General features: G+C 56.0%; 2 protein-coding genes across 7 annotated transcripts in view; one reads left to right on the forward strand and one right to left on the reverse strand.

Moving 5' to 3' along the window:
• The first annotated feature begins 442 nt into the window (after positions 1-442).
• On the forward strand, positions 443-3,189 carry ANKRD9 (ankyrin repeat domain 9). Its single transcript, XM_037835237.1, is given in 4 exon segments — positions 443-575; positions 1,408-1,485; positions 2,064-2,505; positions 2,508-3,189. Coding segments are annotated over 2 exon segments (1,017 nt in total). The 5' UTR covers positions 443-575; positions 1,408-1,485; positions 2,064-2,082; the 3' UTR covers positions 3,102-3,189.
• Positions 3,190-8,688: 5,499 nt separating this feature from the next.
• TECPR2 (tectonin beta-propeller repeat containing 2) overlaps positions 8,689-19,745 on the reverse strand; it is a 155,113-nt gene continuing 144,056 nt past the window's right edge. For all 6 annotated transcript variants that reach the window (XM_037831805.1, XM_037831804.1, XM_037831806.1 and 3 more), the window contains 3 exons: positions 10,314-10,455; positions 9,819-9,968; positions 8,689-9,534 (listed from right to left, as the gene is read on the reverse strand). In XM_037831805.1, coding sequence (XP_037687733.1) covers positions 9,377-9,534; positions 9,819-9,968; positions 10,314-10,455 — 450 coding nt within the window. In that variant the 3' untranslated portion in view covers positions 8,689-9,376. The remainder of the gene's footprint in view (positions 9,535-9,818; positions 9,969-10,313; positions 10,456-19,745) is intronic.

Consider the following 19,745-nt stretch of genomic DNA (forward strand, 5'->3'; position numbering starts at 1 on the left):
GCAATCGTGGGGGCTGGGCGCGGCGCACTGTGGGCGCTCAGTTAGCAGCTGCCTGCGCCCACCCATCCCCGGGGGAGTCGGCGTGGGGCCGGCGACCCTGGGGGACAAAAGGTCGTGGGGACCCTCGGGGGTCACAGCCAGCCCCTCCCCGCCGGCGCCCCCCCGCCCCCAAGTACAGCTGGGACACAGCCTCGGTCTCCCCGGAGGTCACAGACGGTCAGGGCACAGGGGCGCGCCCCGGCCCAGCGCCCCCCGTGCGCCCGCAAGTTTCTCCCAACTTTTCCGCCGGCGCCCGGGCCCCGCCCGCCGTCCTGTGACGTCACCCTGGTGCAGCGCGGCGGCCAATGGGCGGCGGCGGGGGCCGGCGGCGCGGGCCAATGGCGGCGGCGGACGCTCCCGCGGTCCTGCCCGGCCCCGGCCGCACTGCGCCGCCCGCCCGCCCGCCGCCGGCCCCGGCCCCGCCGCCACCCAGCGACCCGGCCCGGGCGGCTCCCTCCGCCCGTCGGCGCGTCGGTCCGCCGGACCCCTCCCCCGCGCGGGGCCAGGACGCCAGGCCCGCGGCGCCGCCCCCGACGGTGAGTGCGCCCCCGGGCTCGCGCGCGCGCAGGTGCAGTCCGGCTGCGGGGGCCACCGGCGCGCCCCCCGCCGCCCGGGGTCGGGCCGGGGAGGGGGCAGGGAGGGCCCGGAGGCGGCCCCGGGCGCCCGGCGCTGCCCTCGGGCGCCCGACTCGCGTCCTGCCCGTCCACGGAGCCGCGGCGCTCACTCGCCGCCCGGTGACGTGGGGCGGCCAACTTTACGTAACCCGCCCGGCGCCCCGCTCGTGCCCACCTGGGGCGCGGAGGCCCAGGCTCAGCGAGGGGGCTCCAGCCACCGTGGGGCCCCGAGCGGCGCGCTGCCCGCGGCGCACGGTGCCCAGCTCTGACCCAGTTACAGCCAGCGATGCTGACCCAGCGTGAGTGCCCCGGCCCTACTGGGACCAGGGGCCGTGGGGAGCTTGGGCCGGCCCGGGACAGGGGCTAGAGGCGCGGGCTCAGAGGCCACCCTGTGGTGGTGGTGGTGCGTCCCCACCACGTCTGCAGTAGCCTGAAGTGGGAGGCAGGAGACCTGGGTTCTAGGCCTGGCCCTGCTGTGGCTGAGTGACCTTGGCCAGGCTGTCCCTGCCGGGAAGTGGGATGGCAGTGCCACTTCATCTACCCTTGGGAGGACCAGAGGAGGTAACCGGCCGGGAGGGGCTTTGCAGACTGTAGAGTCCTGTGCGCAGCAGCCTCTACGTTGGTTCTGCCCTCCGGGAGCTAGGGGTGCCGACAGGTGGCCAACTCCGAACATGCTTGAGAGCGGAGGGCTGGAGCCACTCACCCCGCCGGGCCTCCTAGCCATCACCCCTCAACCCCCTTCCCCTTCTTCCAGATGGAGAAGCTGATGCCCAGAGAGGGACAGTGATACACCATCGGTCACAGAACCAGGTAGTCCCGGTGCACGGACCAGGTAGGTCTGAGTCTCGAGCTCCATCCCTCGGGCTGGGGGTCACCAGAAGAGGAGGGAGGCTTCAGGGGCCGCCACTCACCTCTGCAGGCAGGACTCAGGTGGGGCAGGGGACAGGGAGCCCGGGCTGGAGACCGGTTTTGGCCTCGCTCCAGATGTGGGTTCCAGCTTTTTTCCCCCTGACCTGGCTTTTCTCCTTTTGGGGTTGGCTGGGCCTGGCCCTGGTGGGAGCAGGCGCTGGTCCTTCGGGGCGGGGGTGGTGGTGGTGGTCCTGGGTTGGAGGGCAGGGGCTGGAGGGCCTTGACGGTGGGGGGCTCTGCCAGGGCACGGAGCAGGAGACAGCATCTCTGGCATGGGTCCTGGGATGGAGGAGCCAGGGAGGGAGATCAGGTGCAGCTACATCCAGGGATCTGGGGATGGCTCCGGCCGCAGGAGAGAGGACTGGAAGGGCGGTGGCTGGAGGTAGGGTACCAGAATCCGGGACGTGGGGGGCCGTCCCGCGTGACGGGGACCCGGGGAGGGGGGCGTGGCCGGGGTCCGCGGCCCCGCCCCTCACCACGGCTCCTCTCCTCCGCCCGCAGGTGCCCGGCCGCCAGGCCCATGTCGGTGAGGCCGCGGGCGCAGGCCGCCAGCATGCCTTGGGACGCGCGGCGGCCCAGTGGCGGTGGCGGCGACGGCGACGGCGGTGGCGGTGGCGCGGACGGCGGGCCCGAGGGCGCGGGCGCGGGGCGCTCGCGGGCGCAGAAGCAGTGCCGCAAGTCGTCGTTCGCCTTCTACCAGGCCGTGCGCGACCTGCTGCCCGTCTGGCTGCTTGAGGACATGCGCGCCAGCGAGGCCTTCCACTGGGACGAGCGCGGGCGCGCCGTCGCCTACTCGCCGTCCGAGGCGCTGCTCTACGCGCTCGTGCACGACCACCAGGCGTACGCGCACTACCTGCTGGCCACGTTCCCGCGGCGCGCGCTGGCGCCGCCCAGCGCCGGCTTCCGCTGCTGCGCCGCGCCGGGCCCGCACGTGGCAGCTGGCCGTGCGCTACAAACCGCGTGGCCGGCCTGCGGCGCGTGCTGCGCGCCGTGCGCGACTTCCCGGCCGAGGAGCGCGCGCGCCTGCTGGACCGGCGGGGCTGCAGCCGCGTGGAGGGCGGCGGCACGGCGCTGCACGTGGCCTGCGAGCTGGCGCGGCCCGAGTGCCTCTTCCTGCTGCTCGGCCACGGCGCCTCGCCCGGCCTGCGCGACGGCGGCGGCCTCACGCCGCTCGAGCTGCTGCTGCGCCAGCTGGGCCGCGACGCGGGGAACGGGCCGGCCCCCGAGGGCCCCGCCGCCGCCTCCCCCGGGGAGCCGCGCCAGCGCCGCCTGCTGCTGCTCGACCTGCTGGCGCTGTACACTCCCGCGGGCGCTGCCGGTCCCGCCCGCCGCGAGCTGCTGCGCGACCCTCCGCGCTGGCGGCGGCTGCTGGGCGAGGACAAGTTCCAGTGGCTGGCGGGGCTGGCGCCGCCCTCGCTCTTCGCGCGCGCCATGCAGGTGCTGGTCACCGCCGTGCCGCCGGGCCGCTTCCCCGAGGCCCTGGACGAGCTGCCGCTGCCGCCCTTCCTGCAGCCGCTGGACCTCACGGGCAAGGGCTAGGCCGCGGGCGCGCCCGGCGCCGGGGTTTTGGAGAACGCCTGTTTTTGCCAGCGCTGTGCCCGGCACTTCGCATAGATTGGTCTCTGTCCGGCGGACTCGGCCTCGTCTGTCCTGCGTCCGGGGCTGGGCTCACCGCAGGGTTTTGGGGGGCGGGTCCGGGCGCCCCACCCGCCTGTGCTGAGCAGGGGCCGAGGGTTCCTGCGATGCCTGACCTGAGTGCCTGAAGGGTGGGAGAGGTGTCCGGCCGCGACTTAGCGCTTCTGGAAAGGTCTCCCAGGGGAAGAGATCTCTGAGCTGCAAGACATTTTGTTCTTGCAAGCGGTCAGCTCAGGCAGGTGCCTGGAAGACACGGATGAGCTCTTCCTTGGCGTCATGCGGCAGGGGTGCAGGGTGGGTCACCGAGGGCCTGTGAGCTCCCCACAGCCGGGAGTGCCGGGCACACCTGCCCCAGCCTGGAGAGCCAGGCTCCCCAGGAGGTTTCTGAGGATAGAGACTTGAACCTGGACATGCTGAAAATCGGGTCCCTCACGCGCAGGCCTGAGCGTTCGGGGCTCCTTGGGCCTCCCCTGGTGACTGCCCGGCCTTGCCGAGTGAATGGAGGGGGATTGAATGCACTGTGGGATCCTCCAGGGGAGGGGGCGCTGACTGAGAAGCCGATGTCCTGAGGAGCCTCCCTCGGACCTGGGCGGGTGGCCAGGCTGCCCCTGCTGTGGGGGCCTTGGTGTGAGGTTCAACCTGTGGTGCTGAGGGGCCGCTGCTGGAGCTGAGGTCTGCCCACGAAGGGTGGTCCGCGCGGCCGCCACATCCCCTGCCCACCCTGCCTGCCCCCAGCTCTCTGAGGGGAACACGTGGTGGGGGTGGGGGGCCTTGGGGTGGGGATGGCAGGTCCAGGGGCTGGGTCTCCAGAGAGTGTGTGTGGGGGGGGCTGGGCCTGTCTTGGACTTGCCACCCATGCTAGGGTGACCTTGGATGAGCCCCTGCCCTGCTCTGAGCCTCAGTTTCCTATTTGTCATAAAGAGGGTTGGGGACCATCCCCAGGCTCTCTCATGTCTCTTCAAAAGGGTAGGCCCCTATTTGAGGGAATTGTGTTGGGGGGGGGCTAGGGGGGCACTGGGATCCAGATGGGCAGAAGCGACTGAGCCCCGCACTCCTCTTGAGAGCCAGCTCCCCGTGAAGCTGCCCCTGCTGCCTTCTCCACACTGCTGCAGCCAAGCCCTTGTTGGGATTTCACCCTGACTAATCCTGGATTCTGATTCCTGTTACACATGGCCCTGCCCCAAACCTGGACCCTCAGAGGGTGCTCCCCTGGCTCTTTGGGGAACTGAAAAGCTGCAGCCCAGGGCAGCTGGTGAAGGTCACTTGGGTGGGACTCGATGCCCAGCAAATCCTGCCCAGAAGGGCCTGGACACCTAAAGGGAGGCCTGGGGCAGCAAGCCTTCTGTCCGTGGGCTCCGCCCTCCCAGGCCTGTGATCTGGGCCAGGTACCCCTCCACCTTCCTCTGGACCTACAGCTGCCCCTTTTGTGGCTGAACCTCTCTAAGCTCCCCGCAGTCCAGGTGGAAGGCAAGGCAGGGGTCAGGGAGCCACCCCTGCTTCGGGGCTGTGTGCCTCGAGGGTTCCACAAGGTGGCAAGTACCAGGATGGGCTGCACTGTTGGGCAGAGGAGAGGGGAGATACTTGGGGTGGCCCTGAAGGACAGGGTGAGGCCAGCCAGGACATCACGGTGGAGAGTACTGCTCGGGCCAGGGCAGGGGGCTTGGGTAGGTGGGGGGTGATGAAGAAGCCACTCTTGGTGTGGGGGGACAGTGGTGGAGGGGAGGGTTCACCTGGATGACTGCGGAGGGCTGGAGAAGGGCAGCCCCTGATGTCATCGCTTGGTGGGTAGACAGAGCTGTGGGTCACCTGGTGCCCAGGAGGGCAGTGGGATGAGGACCTGGTACCCACCCACGGGGCTGGGGCGGACCCCAGAGCTCAGCTCAGGCAGATCCCATTGGCTTCTCAAAGGCCCCCATCCACCTGGAACAAGCCCTTTTCCCTGGGCCGAAGGGCCCTGGTTCATTTGTTCATTCATTCCTCCAATGCTGGCTCTAAGAAACACCTGGCTGTGGCCAATTCTGCTGCGCCCCCAGCACCCACGAGGCTGTGCACCCCAACCCTGGGTAGAGTCCAGGAGCTGAGACACCTGTCGGGGTCAGCGCACACCCTCAGCCATTGGGCTCGTGGAGAGGCAGGGCGGTGCCTCCTGGGCCGTGGGGACAGCCACCTCTGCAGCTGGTGCCTGCGCCTTTGCACGCTGCCTTTGTCCCGACCTCGATTTTCCTGGTTTTCTCTTCCCCCGATTTCTTGCCTAACTTTAAAGTACTAAATCAAAGCAATTACTCCAGATGCTTCTCAGAACAAAATCAGGAAGGAGGAAAAACGCTCAGGCAGGGGAAGACCCTGTATTAGAGCAAGTTTCCAAAGCAGGCAGCAGTGGAAAGCTTTGCCCCCTGCTGTGGTGCTTCCCCGAAGCCTTTTTAAAACACTGAAGTGTAATTTACATGTAATAAAATGCAAGGATTTTAAGTGTAGAGCTTGGTGACTTATGACAAATGTCTACAGACGGGATTTCCATCAGCCTGGAAAGTTCCTTGCTGCCGCCCCCCCGCCTCAATCAGCAGCACCCACACACCTTCCAGCAAAAAAAGGGGCCATCACCCAGGGCAGGACCAGCATTTTGGTGTATTTCCTTCCAGTTTTTTCTCTGCAAATACAGAAATTTTTTTTCTATGCATACATATTTTTATATACATGAAATTATACCACACAATTCGATATTCTTAAACTTACTGTAGTACAAGCATTTCTCCATATTGTAAAACACTATAAATATAATTTTTAGGAAGTCGTCAGTGTTCAAGTGTTGATACCATAAAGTTAAGGTTACAGAGGACTATGCTTTTACAATTTACATTTATTTTTGGAATACATAATATCATTTATGTGGCTAAAAATTCAAAAAGTACAAAAAGGTGTGCACTTCCGGCAACCTCTGACCAGCTTCTTGCGTGGAGAACTAGTTTGTCTCCAGCCCCTCCTCTGCCCCCCTGCCTTGAATTATGAAAATTTCAAACCTAGAGAAAAGTTGGAGGACAATGAGCCGCTGACCACTGGTCCCTCAGTGGATATGTCCACCAAAGCCCCTCCCAAGCCACAGCAGCAGCCATCACCAAACCCAAGGACGGCGACAACAGGTGCGAGGCCCTGCCGGGCGGAGCCCCTCCCACGAAGACGCTTCCCAGGGGCGTCGTCATCGCCGGGTCACCCTGTCCGCGGTTGGCAAGTGAAAACGAGGCGGCGCTGGGCATGTGTGTAAATAGAGCTTCCCCCGGTTTAGGGTTCGTTCTTGGGGCAGACAGAGGTGGGCTTCATGGGTGTGAGCTTCTGAGCCCCCGCGGGTGGCAGGGGACTGGCCGCCACCCCCTTCCCGCCTGCCCCCGGGACCTGCTCTCCCGCCCGGGGGCCCGCAGTGGCCTTCTGGCTTTCGGCTTCTCTGTCCGCACACAAATCTGAAATGTTTCTCCTACTGGTTTATGTGAATTTTTAAGGTGTATGTTAGACATTAACGCCACATGTAAGCAACTATTTCCCCTTTTGATGTTATGTGGGATTTTAAATTTACAGCACTTTTATAGTTGGAAGAATTCAGTTTTTGCCTGTGTGGCTTTTCCCGTCACTTTTGAGCTTTGTAAGCCCTTGCCATCCAGAAGTCAGGTGATGGGTTTCCCCCTAGTTTATAAAAGCCTTTAATCCATTTAGAGTTTATTTTGGTGCACGCTGTGAGGCCGTCCACAGATCCAGGCTGGGGCCCCTCCTTCTCCGAGCGAGTCCTGGCCGCGTCTTGGGTGGTTTTTCTCTCTGCTCCGGTGGCTGCCCCTGGGCCTTGCTGACTCGGGTGGCTCCTACCCTTATGTCCCTCTTGGTAATTCTCGCCAGTTTCTTTTTTCCAGTTGGCAGGCAGGAGGTGGCATCAGACGGCAGGGGTCTGGGGTCCCTCAGAGCTGGGGGCTCCTGCGTGGCCCCGAGCAAGCTGCACCCCCTCCTCCCACGGGGCTCTGGTGGCAGGGTCCTGCGGCCGCGCGGGAGGCCCCAGGGGCACGGCCGGCACAGATGGGGTGTGCGGACAGGTGCCAACAGTGGGCTCTGAATTCCTCCCTGCTTCCCCCAACAACAGGGAAGTCCCGGGAGCGTCAAACACACCTTCCTTTAGCCGGGTTTTCTCGAATGTCCTCTGTGGTGCGTGGGCTGCCCCCCCCCCCCCCCCCCCGCGGGGCTGACGTTTTTAGCCGCAGGTCATTTTCCATGGGCGCCTCTGACATATGGTTTTGTTTCATAACCAGGGGCTTGGACGGTCCCAGCTCTGCAGCAACGGCTCCCCCAGCAGCCGCCCCGTGCCCAGCCCAGAGGCCCTGCCACCCCTGCGCCCTGGCTCGTCCCAGCACAGGAGGGGCAGAGGCCTCCCGCACCCACCAAAGGCATCTCCCCGCAGCTCAGATGGCACGCTCGGCAGGTTTGGGAAAGCTCTAGTTTATTGCACTGTCTCAAAGCACAACGAAAAACAAAGCAGAAAGAAAACCCTACAGAGAACTTTCAGGTGGTCACCTCGGCTCAGGCTGGGGTGCACCAGAGCCCTGAGGACAGACCTGGTGAGACATGGTGGGTGCTGGGGGAGCTGCAGCCCAGTCGGGGGCATCTCTGCCGACATCAGTCTCCCAAAAAAGGGCTCCATAAAAGTGGGCCGTGAAGTAAATCTGGGATTTTAGCCTCGGGTCCTCACCTAGGCCTGGAAACCCTCCTGCTCCTGGCCAGGCTGGGTCCTGTCACAGAGTGTGTTTTATGCCGTCCACCTGTGGCTGCCTGACACCCTCCCTTACACGTGGAAAACAGGCCATGAGTCTCCGGGCCCTGGGCCAGGCGGGCTAAAAAAAGCAGCCTGGAGCTCTGCCTTGGGGCTGCCTCCAGGAGAAACAGGCAGAGGGAAGACGGCAGTGGGCTCTGGGTGGACGTACAGCTGGCCAGTCCCCCAGCTCAGACGAGGGCGAGAGGAGTGGGCTCTGTAGGCCGACCCCAAGGAAGGGTGCTCTAATGTGGCCACAGCAGGCACCAGTGCAGACTTCCAGGGCGTTAGCCCAAACTGCCCACTGGAGGGGCTGCCCGCAGAGTTGGCCAGAGGCCCCGGGACTGCCTGCCAGCCAGGGACAGGGGATGCAGGGACACCAGCCGAGGGCAGCATGGGCTCAGCACAGACCACAGGAAGGGACAGAAGGCCCTCCACCGGGCTCTTCTACATGTGTAAGGTCTGATTTAAAGTGAGGTATCTCATACAGGTTTGTAACGCCACCAACAGAAAAGGCAGTCACCAGGAGATCCAGTCTCTGGGATGCTTCCGGTTTCTAGGAGGTGCAGCAGCTGCACCTGTAAGACACCCTCCTAAAGGCTTTCCATGTCAGCGAACAGAGCTCAGCTCCCCCACCTCTGCCCAGCACCTTCTGGTGCCACCCCTGCCTCGGTGGGGGACACAGCTCGACACACGTGCACACCTGCAGGCTCCGTTTGCATCCACTGGCTTTATTGTTGGGACTCTGAAGTGCGTCTGTGTAGGGCAGCGAGCCTGCCCGGGTGCAGCAGGGGATGGTGGTGTGCAGTGTGTGGCGTCTCTTCAGGCCCCGCCTGGCACTCCACTTCTCAGACACGGCCCCTTCTCGCCCAGCCGGAGTGTCTAGTGTGGAATGTGTACTCGGTCCCGGGCCTCAGAGAGGAGACGATGGAGCCCCTGTGCCAGTCACCCTAGGGGTGGGAAAGCACCGCCCTGCGTCTGCACTGCATTCTGGGCCTGCTAACAGGCAGATGGCCCTGGACAGGTCTCAGGGCATCCCCTGTCCAGACCTCAGCCTGCCCACGGGAAGCTGCCCCACGCCATCTCCCACAAGGGCCCCTGTATTTCCAGGCAGGAGGACATGCTGCTGGGCACACACCGGACGAAGTCACTGCTCGGAGACGACCTTGGGGGAATCCACACGTGCAGCCACAGCAGCCCCACAGCACCTGGCTGAGGCTGCAGGTTCTAGAACGAGACAGAAACACACGCAGAAGGAAGCAGGTGTGGATGTCCCACCTGGCCAGGTGTGCCCAGACAAGGGTGGGCGAGGTGGGTCTGAGGTGAGCAGCTCGGCTGCCACCTGTGTGCTCTGTGGGGCCTGGCCTCCTTCCTGAGCAACGATCCCATCCACCCTCTTTCAGATGACCTCCCACTCATCCTCGAAGTCCTCAGGACGGGGCGTGGTGCTGGAGAGGCTGCTCCTCTGGGAACCGTGCGAGGGGCTGAAAGTCTTCGTCAGCCGCTGGAGGAGGCAGCCAGGAGCCGCGATGGCCCACAGCTCATCGGCCGAGGTCACTGTGGAGCACAGCCACAGGCTCGTCAGTCACCCGCTCAGGAGTGTGGGCCCCACCCAGCCTCGCCGCTCTGCAAGCTGCGTCCCCAGTCTGAGCCTCAGTTTCCTCCCCACAGGAGACCCAGTGGGGCCCGAGGTCTGAGTGCCTGTCCCAGGTGCAAAGCTGGCTCCCACGGGCAGGGCCTTATCCTGGCTCTTGCTCTGGGAAGATGGAGCCTTTGGCATGATCCCCACAACCCCAGGGGAACCCCGCGACCCCCACCGAGCCTCTGGCCCCGGGACCTGCCTGTGAAACATGCCATGTTGCCGGGAATTTTCTTCCAGTAGTCTCCAGCGGGGTTCTTGTCTGTGATGCCATACCGCCGGGCGAGGTCGCCGTTCGGGCAGCGTGCCCACACGGTCCTGGCACTCAGTGCCAGCTGACAGGCCTGCAGCCCTGTGGGCAGACACGGGCACCTGCCTCCTCAGTGGTCGGGCTGCGCATGGCGTGGCTCCCTTGGGCAGGGCGCCTGTGGGTTTTCTGGAAGGCAGGGCCAAGGGCACCAACGGGAGCCCAGCAGCAGGCCTGGCTGCACGGGAGCCCTGGGGCCAACCGGAAACTGCCCTCCCTCAGGCCGGGGCTGTGAGCAGCGCTGAGGGGCTGGGCCGACCCAACGAGCACTGTGTGGTTCAACACTCTTAGGAGAGAGGTGGGAACAGACCACACGGAGGCGGGCTGGGGCTGGGGCTGGCAGGACAGGCTGCGACGGAGGTGATGGGCAGGAGGTCTGGACACTCTTACCTGGCACGTGCTCCCAGGCGGTCCCCACAGGCATCTCCTCGGTGATGCCAGCTCGCACGTGGACGTTCCATCTGCTGTCAACGGCCCACAGCATCTGGTCGTTGGGGCTGGAATGGACGCTGACCACGGTGACCCCAGCAGGCTGGAACAGGAAGGGATTTTGAGGGGAAGGGGGAGAGGAAGGATGGGAGGTTTGGAGACTGAGGACCTGTCAGCCTGACCCAGGTTTGGGAGGCACGGCCAGGAAGGGCAAGGGCTGCAAACAGGACAGAAGGCCAAGGGGACACAGCCCCGCCCTGCAGAGCAGGCCCAGGGAGGAAAGCCGCCCATCCGGCCATCCTCAGAGCGCCAGGCAAACGCAGATTGAGGAGGATTCCATCGAACTCTAAAGAAGGCTGGTCGTGAAGGACAGAGGTGGAGGAGCTGGTCCAGCTCAAAGGGACCAGTTTAGTGACTCGAGAAGTGCCGCACACAGTCCTGGCTGCCGGAAGGGGCAGTGCACAGGGGCCGGGTGTGCCTGGGCACCGTGCTGATGTCCGGTCGGAGGGCAGCCCTGTGGGGGCCGCGGGCAGGAAGGCCCGGCTCTTGGGAAATGCAGGAGCTACAGCAACCCCCAAACACAAGCACGAGGTGTATGCTGACAGAGCAAACATGCTAAAATGTTAACTGCGGTGATTCTGGGTGAAGGGAGATTACTGAAATATGCCTGCAAAGTTTCTGAGAGTCCAAAGTCTTTTCAAAATGTAAGTTTAACATAAGAATATTACAGAAACATCACAAAAACTGCGGCAGCCCTGGTGAGCAGTGTTGGGGACCGGCCTGGGGGGAGCCTGGGGAGGGGCCACCTCCTTTGGGAAGAGCCCCAAGTGGCCTCCAGGTGGGGTTTATCCTGAGCAAGGTGGGAAGCCCTAGAGGGCTCTGCCAAGAGGGGTGCCATGAACCACCTTAGTTCTGTGACCTGGAGAGGCTCTGGGTGGGGGCTCAGCAGAGCCTCGGGTGCAGCTGACACCTGCAGGGGAGGTTTCCTGTCAGGTCAGAAACAGTAAAAACAGTGGAACTAAAAGCAAAATGACCTCCTCATCTCTCTTTGGAGAAACAGTGCCTTACAGGTTTCAGAGTATTTCCTAGCGGGAAAGCGTGGGCTCCTGGGAGCAGGGAATTCTGCTCGTCGTGTTGACTTAAACAATGATGGATTCTGCTTGTGGGAAACGCCGGCCACACGGCTGCCCATCATTCTCAGGACGCCTTGATGCATGAGCGGCCCAGTGCACCTCTGCTCTCTTTACTCCATCAACTCAGAATTTGGGTTTTTGTTTGCTGGCACCGTTTACTTTTTCCCTGGTGAGAAGCAATGCAGTAATTCAGGTTCCTTCACCAAGACAGCTCAAGTACGTTCTCTGTGGAGTTCTCTGACAGGAGGGCTGCCCACTGCTCGCCCCATCTCCTGGCTTGTACCAGAAAGTCTGCGGCTAAAGAAACCTCTTTTAAATGGATGAAACCCAGACTCTCCACAGGCCCTGCAGACAGAGTGGGCATTAACCGGAGTCCCCAGCAACCTGTTGGCAGGTAAACCCTTCACCAACCAGCGTGCCTCCCTGCTCCACAGGGGAAACAGGGGAAACAGGAAAAACAAGAAAAAAGTAAAAAGGAATTTTAAAAAGAGCTCACTATTAAAGTTTGATTTCCTTCTAGTTTTGTTTCTATGTAAACTTCTTTATTTAAAAAACATGCTCCTTAAATCATGCTGTATTCTAGCTTTGGCTCAATGCATTTTGTTTGGCGAATTTTTCCTCATGTTATTACACCAGCTTCTCACTACTATCACCCAGAGGGCTTTTAAAAAACAAAGACGTGAACAGCAATCAATACAGAGTGGTAATGACAGACATATGGACCAATGGAACAGAACTAATGGTCCAGAAATAGACCCAACACCAAGGGCCAAATGTTTTGGGAAAAGAACAGTTTCTTCAATAAATGGTGCTAGGACAACTGGATAGCCAAATGCAAAAGAACTAAGTCAGACCCTGTTCCAGTTTGCTAGAGCTGCCGCTATGTAAAATACCAGAAATGGATTGGCTTTTATAAAGGGGATTTATTAAGTTATAAATTTACAGTTCTAAGCAATAAGTGTCCAAACAAGAGGATACCTTCTCTGAAGAAAGGCTGATGGCATCTGGAACACCTCTGTCAGCTGGGAGGGCACGTGGCTGGCATCTGCTGGTCCTTTGCTCCTGGGTTCTGGCTTCAAAATGGCTTTCTCCAAAATGTCTCTGGAGAATGTCTTCTGTCTCTCTTAACTTCTCTCTCTCAGCTCCTGTGCATCCTTGCTTGTTCTCCCAGGGTGTTTCTCTCTAAGCATCTTGAGGTCCTCTCTTAGCTTCTCTGGGGCAAACTCTGGACTTCATCTCTTAGCTTAGCATCTCCAAATGTCTTTCTGTCTGCATCTCCAAGCGTCTGGGGCTATGTCGTCTCTTAGCTTCTCCCGGGGGCAAACTCTGGATTACATTTCTTAGCTTCTCTCCAAAATGCCTCTCTCAGTTTCTCTGAGCTCCTTGTTTCCATAAGCTCTCTTAAAGAACTCCAGTAATCTAAAGTCCTGTCCAGAATGGGCAGAGTCACACCTCCATGGACATGAGCTGATCAAAAGGTCACATATCCATGGAAACAACCTAATCAAATGTCCCACCCTAATCAAAAGACTAATAAGTCTGCCCCCACAAGACTGCATTAAAGAACATGGTTTTTGTGGGGGACATAATAGATCCAAACCAGCACAGACCCCTACCTCACACCATATACAGAATTAACTTTTTTCAAAAGGGATCAACAGCATAAATAGAAGCGCTAAAACTATGCAGCTCATAGAACAAAACAGGAAACTTCAGAACCTTGGGTTAGGCAACGGACTTTTAGATATGACACCAAAAGCATGCACAACAAAAGAAACAATAGATAAATTGGACTTCATCAAAATTAAAACAATTGTATATTAAAAGATATTACCAAGAAAATGAAAACACAATCTAAGGAATAGGAGAAAATAGCTGCAAATCATTTATCTGATAAGGATTTAATATCTAGAACACAATTCAACAACAAAAGGACAAACAACCCAATTAAAAAATGGGCAAAGAACTCGAATAGACATTTCTGCAAAGAAGATATACAAATGACCAATAAGCACATGAAAAGATGCTCAATAAGATCGGTGTGCCAGTTTGAATGTATTGTGTCCCCCAAATGCCATTATCTTTGTGGTCTTGTGGGACAGACGTTTTGGTGCTGGTTAGATTTGCTCGGAATGTGCCCCACCCAGCTGTGGGTGGTGACTTTGGTGGGATACTCCCATGGAGGCGTGGTCCCACCCATTTGGGGTGGGCCTTGATCAGTGGAGCCATATAAACGTGCTGACTCAGAGATGGAAGGGAGTGCAGCTGGGAGTGATGTCTTGAAGAAGAGCAAGCTTGCTAGAGAGGAATGTCCTGGGAGAAAGCCATTTTGAAACCAGAACTTTGGAGCAGACGCCAGCCACGTGCCTTCCCAGCTAACAGAGGTTTTCCGGACGCCATCGGCCATCCTCCAGTGAAGGTACTTGATTACTGATGTTTTACCTTGGACACTTTATGGCCTTAAGACTGTAACTGTATAGCCAAATAAACCCCCTTTTTATAAAAGCCTATCCATCTCTGGTGTTTTGCATTCCGCAGCATTAGCAAACTAAAACAGATTTTGGTACCAGAGAAGTGGGGTGCTTTTGCTGCTGAGTTTGCAAATACCAAACATGCTGGAACGGCTTTTTAAATGGATAAGGGGAAGACTCTGGAGGAATTGTGAGGAGCTTGATAGAAAAGGCCTAAACTGCTTTGAAGAGACTGTTTGTGGAAATATGGACTCTAAAGATATTTCTGATGAGGTCTTGAACAGAAATGATGGACATTTTGTTGTGAACTGGCAGAAAGGCGATCCTTGTTTTAAAGTGACACAGAATTTGGCAAAATTGAGTCCTGGTGTCAGATGGAAGGAAGAATTTAAAAGTGACAACCTGGAATACTTAGCTGAGGAGATCTCCAGACTACCTGTGGAGGATATACCCTGGCTTCTCCTTGCAGCTTTTAGTAAAATGAGAGCGGAAAGAGATAAACTTAGAACTGAACTCTTGGGTTCAAAGAAACCAGAAGCTGATGGCTTGGAAAATTACGGGCTTCCAGGGGGTGGAATCCCAGAAGCTACAGCCCAACGTGAGGATGTAACCAAACATGGAACCCAGCCACCATTTCAGTACAAGCCAATATTGGAGATGGAATTATCCAGAAAGGATTTGTGGAAACTCCTGTTGTCTGATGGCTTTGACCCCTGCATGCTTCATGCGAAGCCAACAGAATTTTTGCAAGATCTTTACAGACAGAGCCGCTGCCAGTTGGGACTGGAGGAGAGAGACAAGGAACAAACTGAAGGAAAAGTTTCTTCAAAGACAGAGCCATGGAGGTTGAGGTCTGGAGTCAAGAGGTCTGGGGCTGGGAGAGCGGAGCAGCCCACACACATGGAAAGGGTGAGTTTGCCCCGGAGGTCAAGGGTGGGCATTCCACCTCGATGCTCTGGAAGAGTTTTGCCACCCAAGGTCCCAAAGAGGGTGGAGCACATTCCCAGGGAACTGGGGAGAGCCTGGCTGCCACCACACCATTCGGAAGGGGTTGAGCGTGTTCCCCGGAGATGGAAGGGAATCCGGGAGCTGCCCCGATGTTTGAGGAGGGTGGGGCCGAGAAGGTGGTCTCCCCAATTTGTGGGTATGTTGGAGCACTCACCTAAGCGTTTGGAGAGGAAAGGGCTGCCGAAAAGGCCCTTAGGAAGGGTTAGGCTCCCGCTGTCTCAAGCCCCAAGGATGCAACGTTGTTCTGTTAATGACTGTCTGACTTTGAAATCTAATGGAGTTTGTCCTGCAGGTTTTAGGAACTGTTTTGGTCCTGTTATGCTTTCTCCTTATGGCAATGGAAATGTTTATCCTATGAATGTCCCTCCTTTGTATATTGGAAGCATATAACTTGTTCTAAGTCCACAGATCCAAAGCTAAAGGAGAATTGCGCCTTAGGACTGACCACGCCTATATTTGATTTTGATGGGATTTTGTACTTAACTTTTGTTACTGAAATGGTTTAAGTTTTTGTGATATTGTGATGAAATGAATGTATTTTGTATTTGGAAAGATAATGTCATTTTGGGGTCCAGGGGGTGGAATGTGCCAGTTTGAATGTATTGTGTCCCCCAAATGCCATTATCTTTGTGGTCTTGTGGGACAGACGTTTTGGTGCTGGTTAGATTTGCTCGGAATGTGCCCCACCCAGCTGTGGGTGGTGACTTTGGTGGGATACTCCCATGGAGGCGTGGTCCCACCCATTTGGGGTGGGCCTTGATCAGTGGAGCCATATAAACGTGCTGACTCAGAGATGGAAGGGAGTGCAGCTGGGAGTGATGTCTTGAAGAAGAGCAAGCTTGCTAGAGAGGAATGTCCTGGGAGAAAGCCATTTTGAAACCAGAACTTTGGAGCAGACGCCAGCCACGTGCCTTCCCAGCTAACAGGTTTTCCGGACGCCATCGGCCATCCTCCAGTGAAGGTACTTGATTACTGATGTTTTACCTTGGACACTTTATGGCCTTAAGACTGTAACTGTATAGCCAAATAAACCCCCTTTTTATAAAAGCCTATCCATCTCTGGTGTTTTGCATTCCGCAGCATTAGCAAACTAAAACAATCGGTCATTAGGGAAAGGCAAATCAAAACCAAAATGAGATACCATTTCATACCCACTAGGATGGCTATTATTAAAAAACAGATACAATGAATGTTGGTGAAGATGTGGAGAAATTGGAATTCTAAAATATTCTTGTGGGAATGTAAAACGGTACAGCCAAAAGTGGAAAATAGTTTGGTGGTTCCTCAGAAAGTTAAACACAGACTAGCCATATGTCCCACAGTTCAATTCATACGTATATACCCCAAAGTAATGAAAGCAGGAACCTGAACAAGTATCTGTACACCAATTCACAGTGGCCAAAAGTCAGAAGCAACCAGAGTGTCCAACAACAGATGAATGAATAAACAAAACGTGGTCTACACATACAAGAGAATACTGTTCAGCCACAAAAAGGAGTGATCTGATAAAGCAGATGACCTTGAGAACATTATGCTGAGTGAATAAGCCAGCCACAAAAGGACAGAAATTCTATGATTCCACTTAAGTGGAATACCTAAAATAAGTAAATTAAAAGAGACAGAAAAGAGATGAGAGGTTAGCCAGGGCACGGGGTGAAGGAGAACGGGGAGTTACTGCTTAACGGGTACAAGTTTCTGTTTGGGGTAATGAAAATGTTCTGGAAATAGAGGTGAAGATTATACAACATTATCGAAATGCTTAATGTCATAGAACTGTACACTTAAATAACGGTTAAAGTTATTTTTATGTTTTGTATATTTTACCACAAGTTAAAAAAATAGAGGAGGCAAAACACTACTACCAAAAGCAACATACAGATTCAACATAATCCCTATCAAAATCCCAATAGCTTTCTTTGCAGTAATGGAAAAGCTAATCTCAAAATTCATATGGAAATGCAGGGACTCAGAGTAACCAAAACAATAGTGCAAATGAAGAACAGAGCTGGAGGACTCACAGTTCCCGATTTCAAAACCTACTATGACTCACTGCCGTAAAGCAGAGGCTAAGCCCACCTATAATTATGCTTAAGAGTCACCCCTAGAGAACGTCTTTTGTTGCTTAAATGTGACCTCTCTCTAAGCCCAACTCTACAAATAAACTTACCCCCCCCCCCAACATGGGACATGACTCCCAGTGATGTGAGTCTCCCTGGCGATGTGGGACAGGACTCCCAGGGATGTGAGTCTCCCTGGCGATGTGGGACAGGACTCCCAGGAATGAGCCTGGCCTGGGAGTTGAGGGACTGGAAGTGCCTTCTTGACCAAAAAGGGGAAAAGAAAGGTAACAAAATAAGGTTTCAGAGGCTAAGAGGTTTAAAACAGAGTCAAGAGGCTATCTCAGATGTAACTCTTACGCAAGCTTCAGCTAGATATCCCAAATGGCCAGAGTAAGCCAAGCCCTGATCAACAGTAGTCCCGAAAATCCTAAAGAATACCCAGGTATATCCGAGACTCTCTAGAAGTTTCACTCATTAAGTTTATTTCTCAAAAACTTAAAATGTCCAGATTGTTCCTATGCCAGATTAAGTCCCAAAACCCAGAGGCACCAGTCTCTCCAAGAACATTAACCAGCTGCATCTCCCTTCCTCATCATGTTGACACCCCTTTTCTATATGAACAAGTTAGGGTGGTCACTGCCCAGATATCCCTGAAGATTGAGACAGTGATCAAATGAGAGGGAGGGGCACTTAAGAGTTAACTGGGGAGAACCTAAGATGGCGGCTAGGTGAGACAGGGCAAAAACACACCTCCGTGAAAAATACTAGATAAAAACCAGACAGTGACCCAGAACACCACTTCCAGAGTAGCACCAGCCAGACAAGGTCTGCTAAATCTACAGGGACCGTGCATTTGGTGAAACCAGGAGTCTGCATTCTGCAACGAGTGAGTGAGCCGGCTGAGAGTCCCTCGGCCACGCTGCGGTGTGGGGAAATGTTGGGCTGGCGTTTGGAGATGGACTAGTTCTTTAAAAAAAAAAAAAAAAAAAAAAAAGCCTGGGAGCAGCTGCAGATACGACGGGGAGAACCCCGCAGGGAAGCACAGCAGGAGCGGGCTGGGCTAATGCCTCGGTGTCTGGCGTGGAGGTTACCCCTTCCCATACCCGCTGCTAACTGTCTCAGGCCCAGGGGAGCAAAGGGGAGCCAAGGGGAGAAAGGACCACACGACTTGCAACCAGAGCTGCGTCGGGAAGCCCAGTGTGACGGGGAGTCTTTCCTGCAGCACCGCGCACACGCCAGTGTTGGCCATGGATAGTGGCCTTTAATACACCCACGGCTGACTGTCTCGGAGCTGAGAGGGCGGAGCTGTGCAGAAAGGGGGAAGTTAACATGCCCCATTCAACCATCTTTGAAGTGGGTTGGGAACGCCCCTGCACGGCCTGGTGTCCAGGGCTTCCCTGGAGGCCGGAGCGCACTAGTGACATGGCGCGGCCTTCCCTCGGCAGAGGTCCCGGAAGGGCACAGCAGGGAAGGGGGAACCACTTGGAAATCCCAGGGAATGTATGCCAATACCAAGGACTTTTGGGTCAGCGGCAGAGCCTTATATCTCCAGGAACACCTGGGAGGTTTGATTATTAAAGCTGCCCTGCCTGCCTAACCACTCAGACACACGCCCCTCATTCAGGGTGGACAGCACCAACAACACACCCAAATTTAGCGCACCAATTGGACCCACAAGAGTCAGATCCCCACACACCACAAAGACAAAGTTGAGGAGAACTGACTTGAGAGGAATAGGTGACTTGCGGACGCCATCTGCTCTTTAGTTAGAGAAAGTGTACACCACCAAGCTGCAATTCTGACAAATTAGAGATCAAGTACAGCAAATGCCAAGAGGCCAAAAACAACAGAAAATCTTAAAGCATATGATGAAACCAGATGATATGGAGAACCCAAACCCAAACACCCAAATCAAAAGATCAGAAGACACACAGTACTTGGTGCAACTAATCAAAGAACTACAGACAGGCAATGAGAGCATGGCACAGGATATAAAGGACATGAAGAAGAGCACGGCACAGCATATAAAAGACATAAAGAAGACCCTAGAAGAGCATAAAGAAATTGCAAGAGTAAATAAAAAAATAGAAGATCTTATGGAAATTAAAGAAACTGTAGGCCAAATTAAAAAGACTCTGGATACTCATAATACAAGATTAGAGGAAGCTGAACAACAACTCAGCCTCCTCGAGGACCACAAAACAGAAAATGAAAGAATAAAAGAAAGAATAGGGAAAAAAAAATCGAAATGGATCTCAAGCATATGATAGATAAAATAAAACATCCAAATTTAAGACTCATTGGTGTCCCAGAAGGGGAAGAGAAGGGTAAAGGTCTAGGAAGAGTATTCAAAGAAATTGTTGAGGAAAACTTCCCAAACCTTCTACACAATATAAATACACAAAGCATAAATGCCCAGCGAACTCCAAATAGAATAAATCCAAATAAACCCACTCCAAGACATATTCTGATCAGACTGTCAAATACTGAAGAGAAAGAGCAAGTTCTGAAAGCAGCAAGAGAAAAGCAATTTACCACATAGAAAGGAAACAACATAAGACTGACTACTCAGCGGCCACCATGGCGGTGAGAAAGGCAGTGGCATGACATTTAAAATTCTGAGAGAGAAAAATTTCCAACCAAGAATACTTTATCCAGCAAAACTCTCCTTCAAATTTGAGGGAGAGCTTCAATTTTTCACAGACAAACAAATGCTGAGAG

This window comes from Choloepus didactylus, chromosome 4, assembly GCF_015220235.1.
Source record: "Choloepus didactylus isolate mChoDid1 chromosome 4, mChoDid1.pri, whole genome shotgun sequence".
In the NCBI taxonomy this organism is placed as follows: Eukaryota; Metazoa; Chordata; class Mammalia; order Pilosa; family Megalonychidae; genus Choloepus; species Choloepus didactylus.